Source organism: Lynx canadensis, chromosome B2 (genome assembly GCF_007474595.2).
Source record: "Lynx canadensis isolate LIC74 chromosome B2, mLynCan4.pri.v2, whole genome shotgun sequence".
Lineage (NCBI taxonomy): Eukaryota > Metazoa > Chordata > Mammalia > Carnivora > Felidae > Lynx > Lynx canadensis.
This window is the reverse complement of record NC_044307.1, coordinates 44,087,146-44,107,856: the sequence shown is the minus strand read 5'-3', so window position 1 is coordinate 44,107,856 and position 20,711 is coordinate 44,087,146. Positions and strand designations below refer to the sequence as shown.

Genomic DNA, 20,711 nt, shown 5'->3' with positions numbered 1-20,711 from the left:
ATGTGGCTAAGTCACTTCAGCCTGAGCGTTTGCAGGGAGCGTTGAGAAAGAACATGCCTAGGTCCCAACGCTGGACCGAGAAAGCGTCTCCCTTGACTCGTTCATTCCCGATGTTCGATGTTCGAACATGAGGGCTGAGCCTAATCTATGGCCTGATAGTTAAAAATAACCTGTTACAAAGTAGCCATAAAAATCTAACAGTTTTCAGCCTGATTCAGTCTGCTACATAAACTACAACCAGCATTAATAGCTTCAGTCAGCATTTATGTCGTTCTTTCTATTAGCACAATGGTTTTTACAACCATTTATGAGTTTCTGGAAAGCCTAATAGAAAACACACATGCATGTTATACGTGTTCGCTGTGGAAGATGCAGTTTCCGCTGCTTAAGGACAGGCCAGGAGGGGTCGCCACCGCCCCGTGGCTGAAGCCTGGGCAGGGCTCCAACGGGGACCACATTCTCTCTGGGTTGTTGCAGCCAGCTCGCACCCTCCCCGGGAGTTTCTGAAGCTTCCTCTTTCCACTGGCCCCAGTCTTTCTCTGTCTCTCTTTCTCTTCCCGTTGATAAGTTATCACTGGGGGGAGCCTGCAGGGTACAGACTATGTACACAAAAGGAAACTTAAATTTGAAGACATAAGTGATCATCTTTCTTTTCAAAGGTACTGTGGTTTTTAGATTTAGAAAATTATGTGAAGCTGGAAGTGTCTATATTATGCATACCTCCCTTCCTACGTAAAAACAATATCTTATGAAAGGCATGCCAAAAAGTCCTAAATTCTTTACCATGCTGGGGTTTTTTTTTTTTTTTTTTAATATGTATTTATTTTTTTTTATTTATTTTTTTTTTTCAACGTTTATTTATTTTTGGGACAGAGAGAGAGACAGAGCATGAACGGGTGAGGGGCAGAGAGAGAGGGAGACACAGAATCGGAAACAGGCTCCAGGCTCTGAGCCATCAGCCCAGAGCCCGACGTGGGGCTCGAACTCACGGACCGCGAGATCGTGACCTGGCTGAAGTCGGACGCTTAACCGACTGCGCCACCCAGGCGCCCCAATATGTATTTATTTTTGAGAGAGACAGAGTGTGAGCAGGTGAGGGGCAGAGAGAGAGGGAGACACAGAATCCAAAGCAGGCTCCAAGCTCTTGAGCTGTCTGCACAGAGCCTGACGTGGGGCTCGAACTCACGAGCCATGAGATCATGACCTGAGCTGAAGTCAATTGCTCAACCGACTGCGCCACCCAGGCGCCCCAACCATTCTGGTTTTTTAAACACAGCTAGCTAGTTGCCAAAGCCATGCCTTGAAACACACACACACACACACACACACACACACACAGTTCATTTGTTGTCGGGAGTCATACTTCTAAACATGGGGGCAAATATTGGGTTGATTTGCGGAACTGTATAAAAAAGATGATTCTTCACCATGATCCCCTCTAGGGCTTGGGGAAGAAATCGTACAGAGGATCTTCTCTCCTTCAAGGAAAAATCCCTTACTACCTTCAAAATACATCAAAGAAATCTATAAACCCATTTGCTTGGTGAATCTTTCCACCAAGGTGGGTAAGGGGCATCCTATAGTGTCCTATACCCCAGTCCACCTTATGGTAAGACCTGAATCCTGCCTTGGGACTAGAGAATCGTTTACTGACCACTTACTGGAAAGAACCATGGGAGTTTGTCATTTAATTCACCCTCCCATTCAAGGCTGAAGTCTTTTCTAGAACAAACAAATAATACCCATGGCCGCATGAGCTAGACTCCTCTTAAGCTCAGCTGACATTGCAAGAGTGAACAGTAGGGAATCTGTTGAAGTTGCCATTGCGTTTTGCTTTCTCATAAACCACTGTTTGTCTTTCCACCTTTCCTGTTTTCACCAGTGCCTAGAAACGGAGGCCTGGGAATTGCTTCCCACAGGGGAGCCCCTGGGTCTTTCACAGCTAGAGCCAATTTGACAACATCCTCCTCTCTGGCCATGAGGCCAAGTCTAGTGTTGGTCTCATGCCAAAGGTGGACATGAATTCTCCAAACTATCAGACCAAGTAAGTGTGACACATCCCTGTAGCCTGATTTTTGTTAAGTCCCTTTACGCACCAGAGTCTGTAGAAGATGCTTTAACAGCAACTTGTGAATAACCATAATCAGTGCAGGATTCAAACTCAGATCTCTTGAAGAACAGAGTGGATGTGCAGACATTTCAGGGAAGCACAGTACAGGGCCACCAGCCCCTCCCTGTCCCTTCCCTGTTGATACCTGTGATGTGTTAACATACCCAGAGGACTCAGACACAGGAGAGTAGGGCTCACCAAGCCTGAAACAAACTTTCATTCCCATCTTCTACGACCCTGCTGCCTTTTTTTGACCCCGTGGTTGGCGGACCAGGCGAAGATGATACTTTGAGAGACAGAAGGACCATGGGGACCCACTACCACTTACCTGCTATGTGTTCTAGATGGGTCGCTGTGGATCAGAGGGTGTGAACCTTGGTTTCCACCTGCTTATAATTTTGCCTTTATGTGCCCATTCATACTTCATGTAACCCAACTATAACAGGGCTACATATTCTGTCTTTAAGGACTTGGACAACACAGAAAAGCTCTATGGCTTCCTATTCCTTAAACTTGAAAGATGAATATAGATCTTTATGGAAGGTTTCTTGTGGGGGAGGGAACTACACTGCCCAGCCCAAAGCCAAATGTCCTAACTACCCCTCTCCACCTTAGAGCATCCTTGTCCCTCCTTAAACAAGTCCTCTTTATGAGCATTTATGTTCCTGCCCACCCTACCTGCACCTCCTTTTTTCCCACCACGGTAACTCTCCTGAGCCTTACTGCTGCCCCAGCCTCCTCCTCTTGCTTGGATCGTTGGCCCTGGACATCTTGTCTAAAGCCATATGACCTCACTGTTTCTAAAGAAAGGCTTCTTCCTCCAGAAGGGCGAGGGAGAGATGATATGACATTGTTACCATTTGATTTTGGGGGTTCCGATCACATTATCATTCAGGTTTAAAACTATCCAATGTCAACAAGGTGTGGCCATCTTTGTGTTTTCTCTCCAAGAATGTGTGATGGCCAGAGAAATCTCCTTTGTGGCCTCCCTCAAGCCGCAGCTGTGCTTTGTCGTCGTTGTTGTTATATCGACATGATCTCGAAAGAGATGAAGAGAAACAACTTGATTTGGTCCTCCAGCTATTTCCCAATATCTAGATATTTCTTTCTTCATAGGCAAAACCCAAATGACTTTCTGTCTTTTCACCCAGATGTTCTGCTATCACACAGACAATGTGACGGCATTGGCCCTGAGTGCAGACAAAGTTAGTATCTGTGGCTGAGAGATGACGGGAAGGGTCCTGGTAGGCTCGCTTCTCAGAGATAGTAACTCCTTCTGGATCCACTGATGGTCATTAACAGTACCAAGAACTCCAGCGGAAGTCAAGCCGTTAATAGAAGAACACAGATATTTTATCAAAGGAGCCGAAGGTAGGACGTGAGGGAGTAGCCACACTCTTGATTCTAATCTGTCCTGAGGATCCACTGGCCCCGTGAGAGAGAAGAATTCTACAGAAGGAATTCTAAGGAAGAAAAAAAAAAAAAAGGATTCACTATTTAGCTGCTGATTCAAACTAACATTTCCGTCAAGATAGTGGCCTCACAAACCAAGCTGTTATCTCCGAATGTTCTCAATTCCTTTATCTCTCAGATTTAGCACATCAAGAACCGTATCTAGAGGACTTGACTCCTAGAGAAGTAGTCTGTGGTTGTTAGACTATTTGACCTAGGAAAACGTAGAGGAAAGCCTTCCCCCTCCTGGCCCAGGGGATTTGGGGATGAAGGAGGAGAGAGAGGTGGAAGGGCCAGGGGCCTAGAGTCGTATCTGGGAAACCCCACATGACACTTTGCTCAGGTAGCCTTCCAGGGCTTTGGAGGGAGCCTAACAGCCTACCTGTGACCACCACCCAAGGCTCAACATCCCCAGCCTTACTCTGGAAGGGAGTGGAGGTTTTGCTGAGGAAACGGTAACTGAGCAGAAACGCGGGACCTGTGGTAGCTTCCTAAAGCCTTCCACCCACTAGATCCCAGGACCCCTCTCTCCCCAAGGCCATGAGGTCACAGGAATCCTCCCACCCTCATTTACTCAGGGAGGAGAGCACAGGTGATGGAGACTTTCTGTAAGACTGAGCATTCTCATGTCAAAGAGACTGAGAATTCTTTTTGAGAGACTATTTATTACATTGGACTATGTTGTAATCCAGAGTGGACTAAATTAAAGCTGTTGTTTTCCCATTACCCAGAGGTTGGGCCTTGTAAGGAAGGCAACGGCAGTGAAAAAGCAAACAAGGTGCAATTTCAGTACGTATCCTGGGAACAGTTTGCTTGTACATATATGTGTGCCTGGGGAAAGTCTAGGACTCGCTTTTTTTAATCTGCTAAATGGGTATGAATAATAACGCCCATCTCAATAGCTTCATTGTGTACTTAGATGATAGGTCGCATAAACATCCCCAGTCTACTTCAGAAATTCAGCTAGTGTATTTCTTGCCGGTGCTGGATCAGAGCCATGAACGAGGCACCGCGGGACAGACAGAGGGTCCCTTGGCCTGGGGCCAGCTCCCAGTAGCCATGATCTTCTTCTCCATGGGAGAGTGGAAGAGACGCCCATCCAGGCTGCAGCCGGTGATCGGAGGTGGTCCCCTGGTTCTTCCCTCTCTGCAAGTTCACATGCCAGAGAGAAAACACGTGTTAGGAGCTGAGGGTACAGGAACCTGGGCCCACAGAGCTGCTCCTGTCCTTTCAAAGACCACCTTTGACATCTGTTCCGCTCTAAGTGCGTTCTGAGCCCCAAAGAGTCTGCGTGGCTGCTTGCTGATACCCCCGCTGCACAAGGCGTGCCAGCAAAGCAGGGTTGAGCCGTGCCTGCAAGAGCTTGCTGGAGGCTGAGCTAGAGTCTTGGCTCCCTAGTCCTCATTCAGCCTCCATGCCCTGGTAAGAGTATATTATTTTCTTAGCTCAAATTGCCGTCTCCAAGTCATTATTTCTCTACGACGAGAAAACAATATTGGTTCTTATGTAATATCAACCTCAATGAATCTGGAAGTGATCATGGAATGGGTGGATTTTTTTTTCCTCCTTAAAAAGGAGAAAAATAAATTTGAGATTGTTTGCATATGGCTGAGAATATTTATGAACTATTCCCCTTGCTTCCTCATCACATATTTTACCCAGCACATTTGTGTGTGGTACAGAATAAATCTTTACAGGAAGGGCGGGTGGAGAGGGCAGAAAGCAGTTAAGGGACTGGGTACCCGTCAAGTGCCTGGGACGTGGTTGGTCCTGGGTCTCAGGGTCCCCTGGCCTCAGGCTTACTTGCTGTGGTCCGAGGGTTGCCCCGTCCTGCTGCTCAGAGGAAGTCTTTGGCAGGGAGGGTTCCAAATGCGAACACTGAAGGATTACCGTCTACTTGTCACTCTGGTTTCTCTTACGTCCCCTGCGCTGTTAGCAGAAAGGTCAACGCCTGTGCTTTCATGACCTGGGTACCGTCAGCCGAAAGAGATAATTAAATTCTATGGATGCCTGATTGAGCCAGGGTCAGAGGAATAAGTTGGCAGGTAGGAGGGAAAAGGACTGGCAGAGAAGTTCTTGGTGCTGGCATCTGGTATTCGATAATAAGGGCAGTGCGTTAGCACAGACATGTTGCGTCTGTTTCCCTCTGGCCGTGCCCCTCACACGGCTCGTCACCAAGAAGGGTCCCAGGGGAGTGTAAGGGACCGGCTGTGGCTGTATGTTAAATCGGGAAGAGAAGCAAGGCTCGGGGCTGTTGATTCTCTCCTCCAGGGACCGGGCCTCAGAACTGGAGCTTCTGAGAATCTCTCACGGTCTGCCGCACCTTGGATTTTTGAGGAAAGTACTGGTGGCGAGTGTGGGGTCAGGGACAGAGCGCAGATGGCTGCCATATTTGGTATTGCAGACATTAACTGCTGTCCCAGCATGGGGCAGGCGTAGTCTGAGGCACTTTTCCCTGCATAATCTGAGCTAGTCCTCGCCCCGGCCTTATGAAGATTAGCGATCTTCCTCTCACAGTTGACATGAGAAAACGGAACCTCAGTGAAGTTGAGGAACTTGCCCAAGGTCCCACTTCTTGTAAGTTCCAGGATCAGGGACGTTCCCAACACTTGTGGGGTCTGAAGCCAATGGAATAAGTACAAATAAGGAATTAAAAAAAATCAAGCTCAAGGCCTTGGAAGGGGCCCATGTGATTAAGGGAACCGAAGCTTTCACCTCAGCAACGTCGCAGTAAATACACCCTGGGGAGGGTCAAAATTTAAACACAGGGTTAGCTCCAGGTCACGTGGCCCCTTCCCTGCTGCCTGGTCTCCTCTTCTTTCTACCACGGTTAACACCAACTCCCCCACTCCCTTCACATTCCTGATCAAAATTACACAAACTCCAGTATGAAACTGAAGCTCCGAGGACATCCTCAGAACTCGCCCACTTGGTATGTTACATACATGTCAGTTACAGGATAGGACAACGGCCACGCCCACTGCCGGGCTTTATTCTTCCACCTCAAGAGCTCGTTGAGAGATAGTTGATACTTATCCAGAACCGCCCTCCCAAGGAGCTCCAGTTGCTGTGCTGGGCGGCTTTTGCAAATGTCATGATAGTTCCCACGCTGGGCAATTTGGGCACAGACTTCTGCAGTGGCCTGCTCCGGTCTCCAGCGGGCATTTTAGAAGTACAATCAGCAGTGTTTCATTTCCCATCATATGTCTCTTTCCCTTGCATTGCTATCCATTGGTCAGACTTCAACAAGCACTCCTCTATTTGACTTTTCCTATCTCCATTATCATCAAGATTTTGTCAGAATCTCCGTAACTGAAAGGGAGGGAGGGATTTAAGGGAGCAGACAAACCCAATATAGATCACAAGTGCTTTGGTGGGGGTGGGGAGCATAATAACTATTGTTTGGTACCCACCCTCTGCTCCTGCCCTTGAATAGGCTTGCAGTCCCATCCTAGTCTAGACAATTACTAAAGGGAATACAAGCATTTTTCCCAGCCCTGCTCACTATTCTCCCAAACTGGAAACACAAAGCAGATGATGAAGTACAAGTTCAAATGCCACACCAGGGAGAAGGAAGTATTGAGAAACCACGTCCAACCTCCAGCCTGTTTTCAACATTCCAGTAAGCGTTCAATTGATTTATCTTGGGCTGGTGTCATTTCATTGTCTCAAACAAAGGCCTTCTATGAAAAGACAAACTTGGGTTGAGGGAGGAGTGGCTAACAGAAGGCACATTTGGGAAAAAGTAAATAAGAGTACAGTCCTCTGGGCTCTTCCTCCAGAGGGAGCATCCCCCTTTCATCTGCTAGAATTAGCATCAAGACTGGCTGGTGACCCGACCTCTGTCCGCTTCTGTCCTCTGAGTTCAGGTGGCCAGTGTTCTGTGCCTGGAATAGACTAGGAAGTTCTGGATGGAATGGTTCTGAGTGATAGTGACTTCTGGCTGTTCTTTTGTTTTTTGTTTTTTTAAAAATTTTTTTAACATTTTATTTATTTTTGAGACAGGGAGAGACAGAGCATGAACAGGGGAGGGTCAGAGAGAGGGAGACACAGAATCCGAAACAGGCTCCAGGCTCTGAGCTGTCAGCACAGAGCCCGACGCGGGGCTCGAACTCACGGACCGCGAGATCATGACCTGAGCCGAAGTCGGCCGCTTAACCGACTGAGCCACCCAGGCGCCCCATCCGGCTGTTATTTTGAATATTTTGTTCTGCTCTTGTGGCTAAATGAATTACTCGGCAGGAAATTACTGGGACAAGACTGTAAACGTCATCCACCACATGATCTTCCTTTGGACGTTCATTCTTTGAGCTGTGTCCGTGACAGGTTTCCACGCAGCTGTGACTGGGCATTTCTGGTGCACTGGCCCTTCCATTGTGGACATCCCTGATTTTTAGAACAACCTTCTCTAGATTAAACTGAAGTAGGGCTTTCTGGTATGCATTGGTCCTGTAGGGGCAACACCAAACAGGTGGTTTACTTTCCTATGTCAGGTCTTCCTGCAAACCTTGTCTCCTTCCCTTCTCAGGTTGGGTTCATCAGTGCTCCCATGGTTAATGCTTCTGCAAAGTCTGGTGCATATCTCTGTCCTAGGGATTTTATGCAGTTGTTATTTACTTAGTCAGGAGCCCTTTCTACAAAATTATTATGTGGGTTGATTGTGGAATATTGGCAAAATATAGAGAAGCAAAATAGAAAATGAAAGTTAACTGTCATTATTATATCTACTGGAGATAAGCACTCTAAAAACTCGGACGTATATCCTAATGGTTGTATTTCTATATTTATGTTTTCTCCACAAATGATTAGCTAGTATACATTGCTTGGTTAAAGTTTGCTTTTTCTGGGGCACCTGGGTAGCTCGGTCGGTGGGGTGTCCGACTTCGGCTCAGGTTGTGATCTCATGGGTCACGAGTTCGATCGAGCCCTGCATCAGGCTCAGTGCTGTCAGCACGGAGCCAGCTTTGGATCCTGTCTCCCCCTCTCTCTGTCTGCCCCTCCGCGACTTGCGCTAATCTCTCTCAAAAATAAATAAATATTCAAAAGCTTTTTTTTTTTTTAATAAAAAAAAAAGTTTGCTTTTTCAGACCACTTAGTCCTCTTCCACTGCATTGGATTGGTGACTGCCAGGTATTCTGTAGTGTGTGGGGAGCTGGCCGTGTGACGAGGGGGACAGGATTCGGGATGAACCCCTTTACTCCGAAGTCCCTGCGGTTGTTGCCAGTGGCAGGAAGGTCCGCTAAAGATACTTCTTTTGCTGTTTCATGCCAGCCCTTGAGAAAGGCCTGACCAAGGCACTGAAGAAACTGGATGACTACCTGAACACCCCTCTTCCAGAGGAGATCGACGCCAACACTTGCGGGGATGAAGACAAGAGGTCCCGGCGCAAATTCCTAGACGGGGACGAGCTGACCCTGGCCGACTGCAATCTGTTGCCCAAACTCCATGTGGTCAAGGTAAAGACCGCTCTATCTGCAGGTGGCTCGCTGTATCCAGGTCCACCATAGACCCGGTCACTTGTGTGGATGAGTCAAGGACAGTGCCACACGGCCGGTCCAGAGCCTGGGCTCTGAAGTCACACGAATAGGAACCCAGAGTCAGCTTCCACTGCCTGGTGGCTGTACAGACTCTCTGAGTGTCAGTAAAACAGGCATATATTACTTCCTCCTTATTCTCATTCTTACTTCTTGGCTGGGAGAGTAAATACGGTGTGACAGTGCCTGGCATATTGTAAAGGCTCAATACATAGTAGCTCATTGTCATTTCATGTATGAGAGAGAGAGTGAGTACGGGCACTTCTTCCTTGTCTCTGCCTCCTGGGTTCTCACGGGCCACACCCCCACATCTCTCTGAAGCTGCTTCATGTGCGAGCCTTCTCATTCCCTTCAGTAACTCCCTAGGGCAGGCATATAGCATCCTCCTCATCTATCAGTTGAAGAGCCGGAGGCTGTAAGAAGAGACATCATTTTCTTGTCATGGTTGCACTCACTGGTCAACTTCATCACCCCACGTAATCCTGTCCTGTAAGAATCGGAGGATCCGAGAGTTGGAAAGAAGGGAATTCCAAGGTCATCCCAAACCATCTCCCACCCCAAACGGGACCACTTTCCGTGTGTCTGTGACAGGCTTCCATGCAGCTGTCACTGCACCTTTCTGATGATGAAGAGTCCCCTGCCTAACGAGTCAGCCCTATCCCTTTGGACAGCGTTGATTATTAAAACATCCTTGTATTGAGCCCCATCAGCCTCCAGGCCACCCTTTGTATTCTGGAACAGCATGGAACGGGACTGCTCTGTTTCATCTCATTTGAAGACAACGGTAGGGTGCCCCAACATTCTCTCTCTAAACTGATGCTTCTTCTTACCTCCTTTCCCGGCCCTCACCAGCCTAGAGAAACACACAGTGGGATCGTGCAGCTAGACCGTCGTCTACTCTCATAAGTACTCTTATCGTACGTCTCAGGCAGTCAGCTCTGTGGGGATAGTGGCTTCTCCAAGCATGATGGTGGGCGGGTTCATGGTGGCCCTTTCATAAATACTCACTGATTGGCCATTTCATCACTTAGCTTGTGACTTTATCATACCCACTTTCCTTCTACCCTTCGTAAAAAGAATCATTTATCAGCTGGCTATCTGCCTATCGTGTTTCAGCTGTAGCCCTGAGCTGGAAATGCGGGCCTCCCTCCAATCAGAGCACAACCAGCTTGAATTGCGATCTTAGCTGGGCAAGCGCCATGGGACTTGGTCGGAGCTGGAGACTGGGTGGGAATCATGCATGCCGTTACCGATAGGCTGGGAAAATGCAGCCTATGAATACGAAGGCACTTGGGGTTTCGGGGCCAGGCCAACGGTTACTTATAAGTCCACCCAAGCTTACACGTCTTTGAAGTTGTTAATTACTGCATGCGCCACCACAGCCCTGGAAACGTCTTTTATTCTCTTTTCCCGAGGAACAAGTGGCACCCTTAGGGATGGTGTGATTCCAGGTCAGCCACACTGCGTCAGAGTGGTGTAACGAAAGGACCCCCATTCAGAAAGGCGTGAGACCCCCATGCTAGTCCTGACAGGATGAGCTGGGGCGAGTCATTTAATCTCTTTGGAATTCTTTTTTCTCCTGCCCCAATGAAGAGATAGGAAGTATATTCCTTCTTGCTTCTTTCTCTCTCTTCCTTCGCTCTTTTCTTCTGTCTTGAAGAATCTCCTGTCAAATAAGGTAAACAAATGGATCTCCCAGGCCCCGTGCTTCATCCTTCGACTCCTCCAGTGCCTCCCAGCCCTAAACGATGATGCGACGCCCGTGTCCTTGGAGAAGCTGGGGATCGGGGCGGGGCGGGGGGGGATGGCGGCCTTGGAGGGGACAAGGCTGGGCCTCGCCTTCTGTCTCCTCATATTTCTGCTGATCCAGCTTATCAGATCCCAGAGACCTGGCAAACCCCCGACATGAAGAAAGAGTGAAGGGGGAGCCAAGTCAAGTTTGGCTTCTGATGCCAAAGCCTAATCTGGGCTGTGGGAGCTAACTGTTTTCATATGAAAGAGCAAATTCAGAGCAGGAGCGTGGAAGTTCCTGTGAACGTCAGAGCTCCGTGTGCGCATCCCCGCCTGCCCTCTTGCGCGTGCGTTCTCCCTCCCTCTCTCTCTCTTGCCTGGCTCTCGTTCAGGTTCATCTTCATCCCGCCCGAGGGCCTGGTTTGAACTCGTGCTGTCTGGCTCCCTTCTAGTCCTTGGCTCCTCAAGTCAAACCGACATGCGAGGAAACAGCCGGTTCCGTGGCCAAGGCTCAGGGCGTGCAGATCCGGGCAGGGAGGGGCATGGCGGGCCCTCTCTCGGGGCCACTGGGACCCCTGCCTAGCACAGTGACCTGCTTCAGCCCCTGAAGCAAACAGGAAGGGAGGCACGAACACAAGTCTATGTCCATAAATTGCTTTTCTGCTGTTTTAAATCTCACGTCGTATCCTTTAAAAATGAAAACAGATCCCGGCACGGAGGGACTCGAGGCCGCTCTGTCGGTCAGCGTGTGACCCGCGGATCCTGCAGGGACTTGCTCTTGCCGGGGCAGGGACAGCTTCTTTTCAAAGGCTCTTGGGCAAACCCAAGGGCCCTCACCCTGTGGTGAACAGGGCAAGGCCAAGGTGAACGGGCAGTGTCTGTTGGACCCGGCATTGGCTTATGGCCGGGGCTCTGCCACAGGGCGCAGATTCCATCCCCTTTGCTTTTTTAGCCACACCTGAGCCGGACTCAACATTGTGGGGATGGCTTCTCCAGTGACCACACCAGACCAGTTATCTCAGCCAAGAGAATTTAATTTTTTTTTCATTTTAGAGAGAGAGACAGAGATGAGCCGGGGAGAGGGGCAGAGAGAGAAAAAGAGAGAGAGAGAGAGGATCTTAAGCTCAGCCTGATCTACGCTCAGAGCATCTACGCTCAGCATGGAGCTCGATGCAGGGCTCGATCCCACAATCCTGGCATCTTGCCCGGAGCTAAAATCAAGAGTCGGTTGCTCAACCGACTGAGCCGCCCAGGCGCCCCACCAAAAGAATTTAATAGGAAGAAGCACTAAGTACTGAAGATCTAGGAAGGCAAAGTGTACCATGACATTTCACCAGGATGAGGCAGCTACAACCCCCAGGGCAGCAGAGGTAAACGGAAGAGGTCAGAATTATCTAAACTTGGAAACTTAGATGAGGGGCCCCTGCAGAGCTGAACCTTGGACCTCTGGGGCGGGGCGCTGCTGAGCCAGCACTGGAGGCGGAGTTAAGAGGACAGTCCAGAGGGGTCACTGTCGTGCGCTGGCCTCTCTCAGACGGGGTGATGCACGGGTTCCGCTAGTGTAGGCAAAACAAGAAAACAGGAGTCAGTTGCCACTGCGGGAGCAAAGGGGACTGAGAGGAACCGAATGCCTAGGAAGGGAAGGGACGTCTCTTCTCCCTCCTCCAGCCTTGCAGGCTCTCTCTCTAGCGCCCCCTCGTGACAGGGCCTCACAGGGAGTCACTGGCAAAGCAGAGATGTGATTTGCAGAGTCCCTGCCCCAGCGGCTGGAAGAAACAAGCCCAAGGGTGGTTTGGAGATCAGCAGCCATAGCTGAATAACTGGCACACGAGGGATTCTGAGTATAGCGGTTCCTGCATCATTTGCACAGGGCTCGGTAGCCCCGTGGAGAGGACCGCAGATTAGAAGGGAAGGACTGTCACAGGACTAAAAGGCACGGCCTAAGGAACATAGTCAGTGATACTGATAGTGTCCTGTGGTGACAGATAGGAGCTACACTGTTGCTGTGCACAGCACAGCATAGAAACTTGGCTGAATCACAGGGTTGCACACCTGAAACTAATGTAGCATTGCACGTCAACTACACTCAAATAAAAAAAAGAAACGAAAAGAAAAGCAAGGACCGGAATAAATATTAGTGATTACTCAGTAGATGTTGGTCGAATTAATTCATTTCCTGTGTAATGTTGTGTAAGCCATTGAATCTCTTGTGGCTTCAGTTTGTTCATTGCTGAGGATCTCTGGTCTTTAAAAGTACGTGTCTTACGTTTGACTCTAGAAGATGCACTCTGATTTGGGATAACTGAGGATAGTAAAGATTCCATACAACTGTTTATGGAACCTTTACTTATTTAACTTCCCTTTGCCTTACTTTCCACATCTATAAAAATGGGAGTATAATACACTCTTCCTTATAAAGTTATTTAGAGATTTAAAGTAGCTTGCAGAGGGCTTAAGGTGGAGCCTAGAGCAGGGTGCAGAGTAGATAAGTATTTGCTAGTGTCGCTGTGCTCATAAACCGTGTCATTGAGATGATCAGGCAGTACAGAAATGAAGAAGTTGTGGTTCCTGTCCTCCTACTGCTCACAAACTAGAGAAGAGAGAGAGGATATGAAAACAGTAATTGCAATTCAGAATAGAACAGAGCTTAGTATGTAACAGACGTTCCAAACTGAAGAATAGGGAGGGGGAGATGCGTGCTCCTTGGGAATGTGGTCAAATTGATGAGGCTGAGCTTTTCCTGCCCTCCCTCATCGTTGCCCTCACTCAGCACAGCTCTCTAGGGGACCCTGAACATCACGGGCATCAACATGAAGGTGAAAGTCCAGAGTAGCTGAACTGGGGTGGCCGGTGGGGGGGGAGGTTTTCTGAGTGGGAGGATCCCAGGGTCAGCAGTCTGACGACCTCTCTAAAAAGAAAGCGAGGAAAGGAGTCAGAAGTCAGTGCCTTAGGAGAGAGGCTACTCTTTATTGTTCCCACTCTAGCCCCCGAGGGCTCGAGGCAAGAACGGCTAATGTGTGGACCCCAACGTACAGTGCAATAAAGGGGGCCCTGTTTAAAAAAAAAGTACTCAGAATTTCCAGATGGTGACAGCGCAGCATTAAACCAAGAACAGGCCCCTCTGAGTTCGAGGCCCCGTGTAACTACACAGGTCACCCTCAGCGAAGACCACCTTATCCTTATCTGTGAACGCATGCAAATGAGCAAAAGGTGGGTCTCAATGAATTAGAAGAGGAGGTGATCTTTCTCGAGCACTCAGTATGAGCCAGGTACCCCTCTAAACGTTTCGTGTGTGTTAACTAATTTGTTATTCCAGGATAGGTTCTATTATTATCTTCCTTTGAGAGATAAAGAAATTGGGGCTCAGAGAGGCTAAGTAAGTAGTCCAAGGCCACACAGCTATTAAGTAGTGGAGTAAAAATTGCAGATGCGTTCAGCTGGGGTCGAGAGCCCACGCTTTAACCACTGTGCGACCGTTTCAGCACGAACTCCGCTTTCCCAGAATGCCCATCCACGGCCCCCACGTGTGGCAGACTCCGGACAGAATAAAAATCACCATTCGTTCACTCCCGCTCAAGATCTGTTCATTCGAGAACCTGCCTATCCATTCCCACATCTAACTTACACTCCTCATGCTTTTTATTCTCTCCTAAAAATACGGGTGCTTATGTAAAACAGAGCAGGTAACAGGAAACAGTTTATAGCTCGATCAGTCAGACTTAACCGCTGATCACATTTTGGTACCTGTACTTCTAAGTAATCACACACATTTCTCCAAATGCATGATACTGCACTTCTTAAAAATTTTATTTTATACTGCACTTTATTTTCAAAAAAAAATGTTTAATCTTTATTTTTGAGAGAGGGGGGTACAAGTGGAGGAGGGGCAGAGCGAGAGGGAGACACAGAATCTGAAGCAGGCTCCAAGCTCTGAGCTGTCAGCACAGAGCCCAACGTGGGGCTTGAACTCGCGGACCGTGAGATTATGACCTGAGCCAAAGTCGGATGCTTAACCAACTGCGCCACTCAGGCGCCCCTGCAGCATCATTTTTAATGGCTGTCCGGAATGGCCCTGTATTTACGTACGATGATGTATTTCTCCATTTAGATATTGGCGGACATTTGTGTTCTGTACCATTTTTTTTTTTTTACCGTTGCATTCTTTTTTTTACTATTAGTTCCGTGATCATACACGGGTAGCTGAATCTTGGTATACGTACATGATTGTTTCCTAAGGAAACATCGCTAGAAGCAGAATGGCGAGGTCAAAGGGCAAATTGTATTTACTTAAGAAATAAATAAGCTTAGATAAGATGACAAGGAGGCAGCGCTTGCCAGCTTGTGTCACAGACACTTTGCTGATGGCCCCCTGTGATGCCTGTTGGGTTTCCTCCCAGCCCACATGGTAGGTCAAGCCGCTTAACTCCTTCTCAGTGATTTGCTTAGCCCGCTCACGCCATCTCTGTCCTGTCGCCTGTGTTGTAGATTGTGGCCAAGAAATACCGCAACTACGATTTCCCGGCTGAGATGACAGGCCTGTGGCGGTACCTCAAGAACGCCTATGCCCGGGATGAGTTCACCAACACCTGTGCGGCAGACAAGGAGATCGAGTCGGCCTACGCGGATGTTGCCAAGCGCCTCAGCCGGTCCTGAGCTCGGCCACCTTGCCCCACCGCTCCAGCAGAAGGACTCCGCTTCTCCCAAAGGACTCCGGCCTCACACACTCCTCTTCCGCGTTGCCTTGGGGACACTCCTTTTTGTAGCCGGCCGCCTCTTGCTGGCCTCATGGAACCCCGGCCTGCTGTCTCTTAGGAAGGTCAGCGCCGACCCCATCTGATCTTGCAGGAATCTGCAAGCAGAAATGATAGAAATAGTCAAGCTCTCAACCTTTGGGCCGGGCCTGGGTTCCGTGCATCTGGGGTCAGTGTTGGAGAACCCACGTAAGGGACCGTCACTGCCCCCTCCGCCAATATCAGAACCTCTCCTCAGCTGCATTAGGAAAACGTGCGACACTGTGCCCTCTTCCGCCCTCCTCTTTGTTGGGAACTCCACGGCCAAGGACAGATGCCATCGTAGTTCTTAGTAGAAACAGATCCGCTGCGTTTGGGGGAGATGGAGAGAGTGAACGGAGGACAGGCGGGCTGGGGATTGGGCCCGTGACAGACACACCTGCAGTCCCTCACAGCGTCTTGACACCTGCCGTCCCACTGGGCGCTGAAGACCAGATTGGAAAACCACTTCAGACGTAGTCTCCGTTTGCCGCCGTGCTGAGGGCGTTGCGATGCCCTCGTGTATCTGGCTGACACCAGCCTCTGTTTTTACACTGTCCAGGCCTTTCGAGGAAGGGAAGTTGGCATGCAGTTGCAAAGCAGAGTGACTGGGAAGGGCCAGAGGAGGAGCGTCAATGCCAAAAGGACCACGGGGTCTGCCAGCCATGGATTTTGCCTGCTTTAGGGGTAGTTGTTTTGGTGGAGATTACGTTTGATCCATGAGTGAATTTCAGTCTTGGAGAAAGCAGATGGGGGGGGGGGGGGCGGTTGGGTGAAGACGTTCTTCATGAGGTTCCATGTTCCCTGGCAATCTTTCAGATAGGTCTTCTCTCTTACGATCTCCCTAAGTCTTGAACTGCTGATGTTATATATCACTGCGAACCCTACAACAAAAAAAACAAGAATTGGCCAAACATGACTTTCCAGGTCCTTCAAGTTGCTCCTGGATGCGGGTCTGGGGTCTGCTAGCTGGGCGCTCCTGGCTGAGTCGGCTGCAGCCTCCATCGGGTGATGGGTCCATTTGGGAGGTGGCATGGTCATGGAACACCTTAGGAAGAAAGTCCGTGGGCCTTTCTGACTGGGAAACCATGTGGTTTGAACTTGAAGAAAAATATGTGCCCCATCTGGGCTAATTTTCCTGCCATCTGACTCACCTGCCAGATGAAAAAGGATATTTTTTAGTTGGTATTTCTCTCCTTGGTCATTCTCCTTGAGTGTCACCTCCTTCAAAGCTCACCTGGCTTGAGCCTGGGGACCCGGGCAGAGGAAACTCAGGAAAATGAGCTAACCATCGGCCCCCTATCCTGGTGAACACCCTATGAGAAAAGCCATCTGCCACAGGATCAGGCTTCCAAGTGCTAGAAAGCCTCGGGACCTGGCTCGTTGCTCAGGAAGGGTGGCAGGACAGCATGGGGCCTTTCCGTGAAGACATCCGTGCATCTTCAACCCGGCAGGCCCCAGACCCACCTGCCTCCAGGGAGCTCTGGAGAACAAAGGTGGCACACAGATCTGAGCATTGGGGAGGAAACAGGGGCCCCCTTAGCCCACTGAGGAAGAGGAAATTTCTCAGTAGGACATTTTATTAGCCTGAGAGCTTTGCAAGGGCAGGAGGAGTCGATTCATTTCCACCCCTAAAGGAACCTTCCCTGGGACTCCCCGGGAACTTAGTCCCGAGACATGTTTAAAAAGGAGAATGCTGAGGAAATGGCCCCTTTTACTCTACAGTAAAGCCCCAGACTGGTCTCTTGGGAGATGAAGTCTTGAATGATCCCAGGAGACTTTGAATTAGTGTAAATCCTGTTGTCCCCAGAAACCCCTCCCTGAGTTGACCAACACAGGCATGATGACCTAAGAGGCAGTTTACTTTCCAGAGACCCACAGTGGTGCTGTTCTTGAAGCAGGTAGGTGTTAGCATGGCCAGCGCGACAGAGAAAACAGGCCGCCCGGGGAGGATGGCTCCCCACACGAGTTGTCGGATACTAATGACCGATTTGATTGTCAGAATTCAGCGTTGGCGAGTCTTTAAAAACAAGCCAAACCAAATCAACATGGTTGTTTCTAGATATTCCTTCTGTGGCTGACTTAGTTTTACATAAATATTAAGGCACGAGTTTGGGGGGGCAGTTACGTGATCACTTATAACCATTTAACACAGGGGGCAGAGTTATAGATGGAAAGCACTTCTGAGTACTTGATTCAGGAATATCTTTTTTCTTTCAACAGTAGATTACTATATAATACGACTATTGACTGAGAGCTTTAATGTCTTATGACCAGATTTATTAGAATATTTTTAAGTAACAATAATATTATCTTCTGATTATTTTTTTTCCAAAAGAGATTTGCCTCCAGATTCTTCAGCCTCCCTAAAGAATCTTGGCCATAACCTTGTTATATACATGGCAAATCATCTTCCAACATCCATATGGTGAGGTCCTTAGGTGTCTCCAGAACCAACTCAGGAAGTATTCAAGGTTTGCAGTGTAGACTCCAGAGTTTTAAGAGGAGGTCACCCTTGTCACTGGTCTCGAATGAATACTGATCCTTCAGAAAACATTTCATTGGCATTTGAAAAGGTTTGGGATGAGATCCTATTTTGTTTGGGATTTATTTTTCTTCTTTGGTTTCCGTGTCACTGTTTTATTTGATTTTTATGGGATAGCATGGTGGGAGGCAGAGGCAGAAAGAAGAACCCAACTTAGAATAACTGTGTAGAATTTACCCATCTGTCAGGCTGGGCTGCCTCTCAGGATGGCCCAGAGAGAAGGTATTGGATATGATTTTAATAACTTTATAAGATGGGCTGGATAATGGTTCCTTCTGTTGTGTGTCTTTATCCCCTGATAAGGGAATTCAGATGCCTGACAATTCAGAATCACAGGCTGTGAAAAGTGAAAACCACTTTTATTTGGTCATACAATCTCGGACGGTTTCAGCTTCCCAGGAAATGCCACTGTTTTTGGTGTTCACATCCCCCGCTGGTGGGGCCAGCAAGGATCTTGGCCTTTTCGTTAGAAAAAAGCCTTCACCAAGAGTGAAGTTTCCTGAGCTGCACATGCTAGCATTTATCAAATGAAACAACGGAAGCTCTTCACGACATCTGTGCCCTCTGGCCACTCTGCAGGCAGACGCCGCCAGCATCTTAGAATTGTTGCAAAATGGATGATGCCTGGAACGGACCCTGCAGAGCTAAGAATCCCAGGAGGCTTAGGCAAATAGAATTTAAAAAAGGGACAGAGTCAGGAGGGTGTGTTAGTAAGAGATTTCCGTGGTGAGAAACCATTGAGGTCTGTGTCTAAACATCAGTTGGTTTAGAGGCAGCAGGAGATGTAGTTGACTCAACACTATTGCCAGTGGCCAGGAGCCTTTTTGATAGCAGAGTGAATCAAGATGCCAGTGTCTCTCTCCTTGGAAAGATGAAGCAGTATTAAGTCATTAGTAAAACTAAGTTCCTTGATTCCTAAGGGATCACTTCGTCGTTTTTGATATGCCATTGAAAAGAATTGTAAGCGTTAGAGAAAGAACTATGCATGTGGAACATCTGGAGCTGAACATCTTTGGGCTTGGAGCCCTTTCTGCAAACAAGACCATTGTCTTCTATCCAGCGCTTTTTAGCATTCAAACCAAGGAACGTGTGCCCCCTTCATGAATGCCTGTTCCTCGACCTTTGCCAATATTCTTCTCGCAGCTTAGTTTCAGGATGCTTTCCTTTCATCATTCGGTATGATCCAAAGTGTGCATAATTTTGTTTAATGTTACCTGAGGAATTAGACCCAACGTTCCCTTTACCAACCAAAAATAAAATGGAAGATTGCTTCATTATAGGGTTTGGGCTAATCTGTGTTTCACTAAAAGCAATCTGTTTTTTTTTTTTTTTTGAAAACCATAGTTTTAAGGATCCAATTATCTAAGGTATTTTATGCATAGTTAGAGATTTCATATTATCGATTATGCCTATACTTAAAATATATAATATCCGGCTGACGTTTGAATTTGTCTTCCTTTCCTGATTTCCTGTTTTTCCCATTTGGAAAGCTGGGGTGTAGCTAATTTAGCAAAAGATGCCTAGCTTTTATAGAAGGACAAAATTTCATTTTAGAAAGACACTCCAAATGATGGTCACTTGATTTTCTCAAGACCTTTAACTGTGGTGATAAAGTACTAAGACATGCTTTCAAGCCTTAATAAATATAAGTTGCCTTTTAATGAAGATATTGCTGAATGTTTTCTTCATGAATCTGAAGCAGTTAGAAATTTGTTTTCCAGTCTTGATTGGTATTGGCTGATTCAAATAAAGTTGGTTTATTTTCAAATACTACAAACGCGATCCTCAGACTGCTTATTTGAGGTGGGGATTTCCTATGCTGTTCTAAATGAGAAGCGTGAAATACCCTTTTTTTTTTCCAAATAAGGGTTATTCTGTTTTCCCATTATAAAAGAGAATATGTTCATTATTCTTAAAAATCAAAAGCAAATAAAAAGAGGAAGAGGGGAAGGAAAAGCAAGAAGTTTGTGACCCAGTCATCCAAAAATCAATTTTTATTTTAGCAAGAATGAATTCGATTCTATTCTATAGAACGTGGGCTGGGTCAAGAAATACACTGACGTTTCTTCATGTTTCTCACTTCAGTTGCCAATCTGTAGGGTCACACTTGGGGGTAGGCAAACAGTGACAATCCAGATATGATTTAAGGAGTACTTTAAAATACTGGTCCACCTGCACCCAAAATTCTCTCTTGTCCCCCCCGCTCCCCGCCCCCCCGCCGGTTACCTAGCCCTGTCAGGGTTCATGGCCCTAATTTCTACCCCTAATTTCTACCCCTAGAACATCACTGACTCTAGATTAGGGTCCCCAGAGTCTTTAGTAAGTTTTACCTGAAGCCAGCATGAACACCCAATGGGACCTCTGTGAGCATTCAGTTTCCTGAGTCTTTCCTGCTCTGTCAGAATAGCCTCTCCTCACCTTGGAAGGGAGGTAACACCCAACTGAAGGAACTCCCATCAGAGGTGGCCTGTCGCTCAGAGTAGGTGTGGTTGATGCTGTCGATGGTGTCCCTCCCTCCTGACCATCCCCTGGCTTCCTCAGGCAGAGCTCTGATTGGGTCCGGGGCCTTC

General features: G+C 48.0%; 1 protein-coding gene across 2 annotated transcripts in view; it reads left to right on the top strand.

Annotated features, from left to right (window-relative positions):
- Positions 1-19,918, top strand: part of CLIC5 (chloride intracellular channel 5) — a 105,298-nt gene extending 85,380 nt beyond the window's left edge. Inside the window, exons 5-7 of one of the 2 annotated variants that reach the window (XR_003968859.1) lie at positions 8,834-9,018; positions 15,313-17,497; positions 18,445-19,918. Coding sequence is in view for 1 of the 2 variants with exons in the window: in XM_030315633.1 (XP_030171493.1) it covers positions 8,834-9,018; positions 15,313-15,480 (353 nt within the window). In the remaining variant the exon portion in view is untranslated. Of the gene's footprint in view, positions 1-8,833; positions 9,019-15,312 lie in introns of both variants that reach the window. The other variant, XM_030315633.1, reaches the window with a different exon arrangement.
- The last annotated feature ends 793 nt before the right edge of the window (positions 19,919-20,711 follow it).